Genomic DNA, 7801 nt, shown 5'->3' on the forward strand with positions numbered 1-7801 from the left:
AATCAAACATAGCCACATGTGAACATGCATTGTCATGGAGAATAAGAACACCTTTCCGATTGACAAGTGAAGGGCGTTTCTGATAAAGGGCTTGATTTAACTGTTCTAGTTGCTGACTACAGATCTCTGCTGTGACAGTTTGCTGTGGATTAAGGAGTTCAAAGTGAATTACTCCTTTGATGTCCCACCAAATGCAAAGCATCACTTTTTGCGGATGGAGTCCAGGTTTTGGGGTCGAAAGTGGTTTTTGTCTAGGACTGAGTCATTGTTTTAGGCATTTAATATTTTCATAGAGAATCCATTTTTCATCATTGGTGACAATTTTGTCCACAGCAGAAGAGAAGAAGCAACATTCAGATGTTGGAAACAGTGATCATCAGATAGTTCATGAGGCACGAAAACACCTTTTTTATGAAGTTTTCCAATATTCCTTAGATGTTTACATATTGTTTCATGAGAGACATGCAATTTTAGGGCCATTTCACGAGTATATTGCCTTTGGTTAGACTCAACAAGTGTCTTTAGAGCTTCAATTTGAATTCCAACATATTTGCCTCTGCCATCACAGTTTTTAAGGCTAAAGTCACCTGATCAAAATTTGCTGAACCATTGTTGATGCTTACAAACATTTCCATAAACTTTTTTGATATTCTTTGTGGCTACAGAGACATTGTTTCTCTTCTTGTATTCAAACAGCATCACATGCTGAATGTGTGTCTCGTCGTGTGCCAGGATTAGAGTATACTAAACTTTACACATTATATAGGCTGCACTAACGTGATATTTAGGTGGTTTGTTTAGCTATTATACGTAATCTAAGTTTTTTGGAGGGTGGGTAATGAAAGTGTTCCAAAATGCAACATTAATTTCTGGATGACCTAATAAATGTTGATCATTAGAAGTAAAAGTCTTGTTAAATTTTGGATACATCGTTTAACTTTTCAGTTTTAAGAAATTGTGGTAGAATAAAAGAGAAATAATTAGAACATATATGACTTCATTATCAAAGCAGCAGCGTCCTCTTGTGTTTATGCTGATTTAAGCATATTTAATATATTTAAATTGTTTGTTTTGATAGCCTGATGATCTAATAGTTAATAGTGGATCCTGTATCAGAATAAATACAGGAGCTGCAGTGCCCTCTGGAGCTGATGCTGTGGTTCAGGTTGAAGATACAGAACTTTTAGAAACATCAGAAGATGTAAGTGCTTTTTATATTAAACTTTTAGTTAACCTAATGTTAATTTGATGTGTTAGTAAAGGGTATCACATGTGTTAACTATTGCAAACTAATCTGAGCTGTTTCATTTTTATATTTCAGCTTACACCACTGCAAGGTTTTGATTGCTAGATTTAGCAGAAAAAGTGTAATGTCTTAACTCTTTTTGTAACGAAAGAGCATAAAGGTGTGTATTTAACAAAAACTACATTTACTTAACTTGGAAATCTAAAGACATTGATGACATTCTCCAGTATTAACATTGGATTGAGGAGAGCTGATATTATTCAAAATTTACATAGTTATAGTTTGAGATTAGTTACTTAAAATAAAGAAACATGTTTCAAATTACAATTTACTCTTCTTGAAGTCATGAAAAGCTGAGAATTATATTTATCCTAATGATCTCAAATTGTCTTTTGACAATGAAATATAAAGGCGTGTGTAGAAACAAAAAATGCATCTGGTTAAATAATAATTCAATTGTATTTTAACAAAAGGAACTGCTTTAAGGTGTTTTTTTTTTGGTAATTCTTTTGTTATGATGTTGCAGTTCTTACTGCATAGATTTAAAGCCTCTAAAACATGTTTATGATTTCATAGTAAATCTTTTGTTTTGTGACATTATGTTCATTACTCTTTTAGTGGCACTCAAAAACTGCTTGTACAGTGTTTTTTAGGCCTGCTGCTCTCAGGTACATAATTTGTTTATCATGAACCATGATAGTGGTTTGAATTAATTCATACAGGAATTTGCTCAAAACTAATAGAAAATTTGGGCAAAAACCACCTTAAAAGCAGACTTATTCTTGAAACAACACTCAAAAACTTCCTTTTCAATAGTTAAGACTGCCCAAACATTGATAATAAGCGAAATATGTAATTTAATGATTGTTAGACAAAATCAAAATTTGCCCATTTGTTCATACTATTAATATTATTGTTTCACAAGCCTACAGCAAAATCAGCTGGGTATTTTGCACAAAATGCATGTTTATGCACAAAGCCACCTGGCTCATAAATAATTACTTTAAAAGACATGAAGCTTTATTTAAAGTGATGTATTAGACATATTTGTTTTATTTGACAAGGCTGGTTTTCTAGTGGTAAGATGTTATATATGCTTAGTGGGGTAGTTTCTTACTCTAGACATATACTTGCCCATTTCTGTGTATTAACAAAGCCAACATATAGGATAATTACAGATTGAGAATTTCAAATCTACAAATAGGGATCGCAAAAAAGTAAGTAGACAAGGCTGTAGATTTCCTGATGACAGTTTGCTCAAGCTACAAATCCTTATTATGATTTCACTATAAAATTATTACAAGTGATATCTACTGTAGTGTGGGATTGCACAGGATTTTGCAAAAACTGAGAGTACTTTTAAACTTAATTCGATCTCCATAATCTTGTCGTGCTGTTAAACTTTTCACCTTCACTTTCTACCATAAAAAAAACAAAAACTGATGTTTTCCTAGAATGTGCATTAGTTGGAAATTACAAATCATGCATTTTCTAGTGCATTAATTGGAAACTAACACATGAAAGGTCCCTGATTTTGCTGTTGCATATCGTTACTCGAATCACTATTGTTCATTATTACTTGAGTCTGCTGTCTCTATGTGTTTCAGCAACTTTTTAACAGTGAACAGTTACCGTAGGAAATTTCCCTACTCAAATGATTGTGATGATTCTTTATACTGATTATTATACTTAGCTGAAATCGTGAGTGCGTATTCAGTATTTATTACCACTGCATATAGCACTATGTCATGTAGCTATTGCTATTTTTGAATAGTTGGTGTTAAGGTAGTGATTGTAAATGTTGTCAGTAATTGGCGGCTTATGCTAAGTGTGTTGCTGTTGTCTACTTTGCATGTATTATTTGTCGCCTTTTTCTAGTAAACACTTGTGCACAGTAGGCTGTTGAATAACATACATATGTGTCATGTAGACCTAACTAGATAAGCATGTTACTGAGTCTGCTTACATTGCATTGATCTGTGTTGTATTATTTTAGAAGAAAGATTATTTCTTTCTCATGAGATTGCTTTGTTGCTACTTGTCATTTGTTACATTACACTGTGACACTGATGGAAGCTGCTTATTTAAATATATGATAATACAACCTTTGCATTCAAGATGGTCCTTTGAGAACAACTTCACATATTGTTTGTTGTAGTTTCATACCAGTACATGTATTTAATTATTGTTGTACATTTGTTATTTATTTTGAATAAGTTCAGTGTCGTGGTTGGGTGGAAAAAAAAGCCAATGCAGCAGTAAACTTTTGAAAAACATGCAACATCCAATTGAGCACATTGTATGTATGCAGCTTAAAATTTATACTCCATAAATGGACATAAAAAAAACTTGAAAAACAAGATTAGTAAGAATTGTTAATTTAAAATAGAGTACAGAAATAAGGCTGAAAATAATGTAGATACTATTTCCATTTTGTTTGTGTACTTTTTTTAGACTCCCTATTTATAGGCTTGAAAATATAATCATTGCAAGTTGACTCTACTTGTTTTTGTACTTTTTTATGATCCCTATTCTCTTTTTAAATTAAAAAGTTTTATTAATCTTGTCTTTATATACATACATTCAGCATACAATTTACAGGAATTTAGTATTCAAAACATATTTGTGTTAAATCTTGGAGCTACTCTGACATTTGCTGCTTTGTGTTTTCTGGGATGATGTAAATGGAAACCTCTTGTACAAATGAAAGCATAGTTGATTTTTTTTTTTCCTAAGTCTATACAGCTACAGAGATAAAGCACTGAATGTCAGAGGAGTCCCAGAAATTTATCTCAAGCTACTGTGAAGGCACATTATCCTGCTGAAGATATATGGTAAAGTCATGTGATCTTGTAATAATTCAAGGATAAACTAATCTCACAATCACTCAATCTCCACAAAAGCAAGGGGTTCATAGAAAAAATATGCAGTTTGTTTCAGTCGAAATGAAAGAAACAAAACAAAATTGAAGTAAAAAGATAATAAAATATTTTAATTTCAAAACAAAAATGATGGAGTAGCTGACCATAATACTGGTGACTATTGCATTGAGAAAAAGATAAAAATATAAAACAAACTATATTTAAATAGAAAACAAATTAAGACAAACTTAGCTTGAAAGAGAATGAAGTTGACTGAAATGTACAAGATCAAAAAGTAGAAAAGAGTATGGCAAAACAAGGACTGGATTTTGTCAGCTAGTCTTAGCACTTTCACTCATAAAATGAACCATCTTCCTCTAAAAGTTGAGTGACATCTAAAAGTGTCAAAACTGCATTTGCAGTACACATTCTATCAGTTATGTTAATCAGTATTATTTATGTTAGTAGATAATACCAAGTTCGAGCTAATGTAATCAGTTTTGTATTTTCACAAAACAGTAATTTCAGTTAACTGTTATAACCAAATTTTTTGTGTAGTAGTGCAGAATACTGAATCTATTTAAGATTTTGTGAACAATTTTATTTCATGTTTCTATGGGATACTGAATTCCTGTAACTTTCTGTTATCAGTTCTGTTGTTCATAGTAGAGAATGCTGAGGCTGTGTATACGTTTTTTTGGCTAGATTTCTTGTACATTAGCACAAAAAGATGACTCTATAACTTGTTCTGTTTATTTCTGTTGTGTGTTAATACAAAATATTGCAACCGTTTAAACTGTTTTCAGTTTAGTTTTTTGTTTTGTGTTTATTAAAGAGCCTTGGTTGTGTTTCAGCTATTGTATATAGTCCTATTTTCTGTTCATTATAGAGCCTTGATAGTGTTTCACTTGCTGTATACAGCCCTATTTTGTGTTTATTATAGAACCTTGATTGTGTTTCAACTGTTCTATGTAGTCATATTTTTATTTTGTATTGGCATAAAAAGATTTTAAAATGTTAAAATCTTGTAATTGTTCAGTTAATACATGTAACTTGTTGTAAATTGTTTGATAGACCAGAATACCAAATCTGTTTTAAGCTGTTGTGACAAGCACAGAATCCTGAGCATAAGTTGCTACAACCAATTTTTTTATATGTCAGCACAGTACACTGAGTATATTGAAACTGTTGGATTAGCATTGAGAACTTTGTCTTTTTAAATTTTGTTATGTGGTAGAACTTCAGTTGTCTTTTGTCAGGATTTTGTGTATGGGCTTGGATTCTTTACAGTAGGTGTCTGTGATGTGTTGGTGATAAATTCGAACAATAAAAAGACAGCACACAATCCATTTGTTTTAAAGTAATATATTCAAAACAAGTCAAATGTATGTACAAAAATTCTTTACACTATAGGATTTCACAGTTGTATCTAAACTCTAAAGAATTCTCTTTCTTGTCAAAAGTTCACACAGAATCCAATTTGACAAGATGAACTATTTTTCGCTACTCTGTTTCTTGCTGTACAATCTGAGATAGATTCACTTATGTTACTCTGTGGGTTACCACATTTGTATCTCAAACTTTAAATAATTCTCTCCTTTTTGTCAAAGTCCAAATAGATGGGTTCAATTTCTTTACAACACCCTTTGACAAGACAAATTATTCTCCTTATCTTTATTAAACTGTGAAACTCACTTTAGTATATCACTCGTTACAGCTAAACTAACAATCACGCAGTCTAATTTCACTCTCACTAACTGAACTTTCTCTGACTTAAATTACTTTGTTGGTAAACCATTTTTGTTTCCAGAGTAAATTCTCTCTTTCTTGTCAAAAGTCCACACAGGCTGGTTCAGTTACTTTAGAACCCAATTGACAAGACAAATTATTCCCTTCTGCTCTGTTATTACAATACAATCTGTGATAATTTCACTTTAAACATTATCACTATACGCTGTTTATCGCTAAACTCCCAATCACTCAGTCTAGATCTATCTTTTAAATTAAATTTTCTACATGTGTTTATACCCCGACAGAGGTCTAGAGCTTGCCACACACTTATTATGTGCAATAATACTTAATCAGAACAATGAGAAGGTCCTAGTAACATGATGCAATAATATAACAACCATCAATTCATAACTGTTGAAATACAGAATATATGATTCATAAATAGTTACGTAAACAAGCTTGCAATAAACTATCACTTCTAAAAATAACTGAATTTAACACTAGTGCTACATAACTATCTAAATCATAACTTTCAAATTAGACTTGAATGGAAACAGTCATGTTTATGTAACATGTATGGAATATTAGGGAATTGAATTGTACTTAACTTTAGTTTGTGGATGGTTTTAGAATAGAAGTAAGTTAAATAACATTAGACTGAATATAAATTTACCTTGTGAACTATTACAGAATATAGCTACATTATTTAAGGTTACAGTATTAGAAATTAGAATTATACCTAATTTGAATGTACATAATGGTGGATCATTACTTTGTTGGTAAACCATTTTTGTGTCCAGAGTTTTAAATAATTCTCTCTTTCTCGTCAAAAGTCCACACAGGCTGGTTCAGTTACTTTAGAACCCAATTGACAAGACAGATTATTTTTCCTATCTCTGTTGTTACAATACAGCTGTGAAACACCCTATAGATATCACCCATTATTGCTAATCACTCACATGCCGACTAACTTCACATTTTCTTTCACTAACTAGCTTTTTTTTTCAGAGTGAACCTTTCTCTTCTTGAGCTTGCTTGGTCACCTATACCTTGGCCAAATGAGGCCTGTAAATTTCTACAAAGTAGGAGATGCTATGATGTAACAATACTTGCATAATGAGAAAAACTTAGAGGTTTCAAGAAAGATGACATCAACAATACTACAACAGTTGAACTACACAAAATGTATGACTCTTACTGAGTTATGTAATGAAATTTGTTAAACCCATTATCTTTAAAATACTTAAATTTAACACTCTTGTTGTAAGAATTAAATAATCATTAAATATGAGATCACTAAGTGAACTAAATAATAACATACACTAAATAGTCTTGTATATCCAACATCTGTTAAGGTGTCTCTTTAGTATTAGAACATTAGAGTTCAAATTGTTTTCATGGCTGGAGCTATTCAAATGTATATCTATAGGTATTTAGTGTTGTTATGCTGTTCGGGCAACTTGTATATTGTATGTACTTGTATTGTGAATCTGCATGTTAAAAAACAAAATTAAAACACATCTGTACATGGTAAGTCAGTGGACTATATTAAAGTGTGCACATTCCCATGATACACATATATATGTGTGTGTATGTGTTGCTTTTAGTACATTTATTTCTATTTTAGAAATATTACTGGTTAAACCTGTAAGTATAAACTTTTGTTGTGATATATGCACTATACAGTATACATTACTAATTCCATTTTCCTCTATAGGGACAGAAGGAACTTAAAATAACTATCCTTAAGCCTCCCACTGTTGGTCAAGATATACGGTAAGTTTCTGGTATATCTTTCCATGAAAATAGTGCATAATGTTTTGGAGGACAAATTTTTCTGTTTTTGTGTGTCTATATCTATAATACATTTCACTACAGACCTATCCAAGAAATGTTATGTAGCACTAGAGGCAATGAATCTCTGTGAATTGTTATATATATATATATATATATATATATATAT

At 31.4% G+C, this 7801-nt stretch overlaps 1 protein-coding gene across 5 annotated transcripts in view; it reads left to right on the forward strand.

Annotated features, from left to right (window-relative positions):
- Positions 1-7801, forward strand: part of LOC106461525 (gephyrin-like) — a 136493-nt gene that overhangs the window by 118805 nt on the left and 9887 nt on the right. For all 5 annotated transcript variants that reach the window (XM_022388520.1, XM_013921357.2, XM_022388519.1 and 2 more), the window contains 2 exons: positions 1079-1201; positions 7556-7614. In XM_022388520.1, the coding sequence (XP_022244228.1) occupies positions 1079-1201; positions 7556-7614 (182 nt within the window). The remainder of the gene's footprint in view (positions 1-1078; positions 1202-7555; positions 7615-7801) is intronic.

The sequence above is a fragment of the Limulus polyphemus genome, unplaced genomic scaffold (assembly GCF_000517525.1).
Source record: "Limulus polyphemus unplaced genomic scaffold, Limulus_polyphemus-2.1.2 Scaffold978, whole genome shotgun sequence".
In the NCBI taxonomy this organism is placed as follows: domain Eukaryota; kingdom Metazoa; phylum Arthropoda; class Merostomata; order Xiphosura; family Limulidae; genus Limulus; species Limulus polyphemus.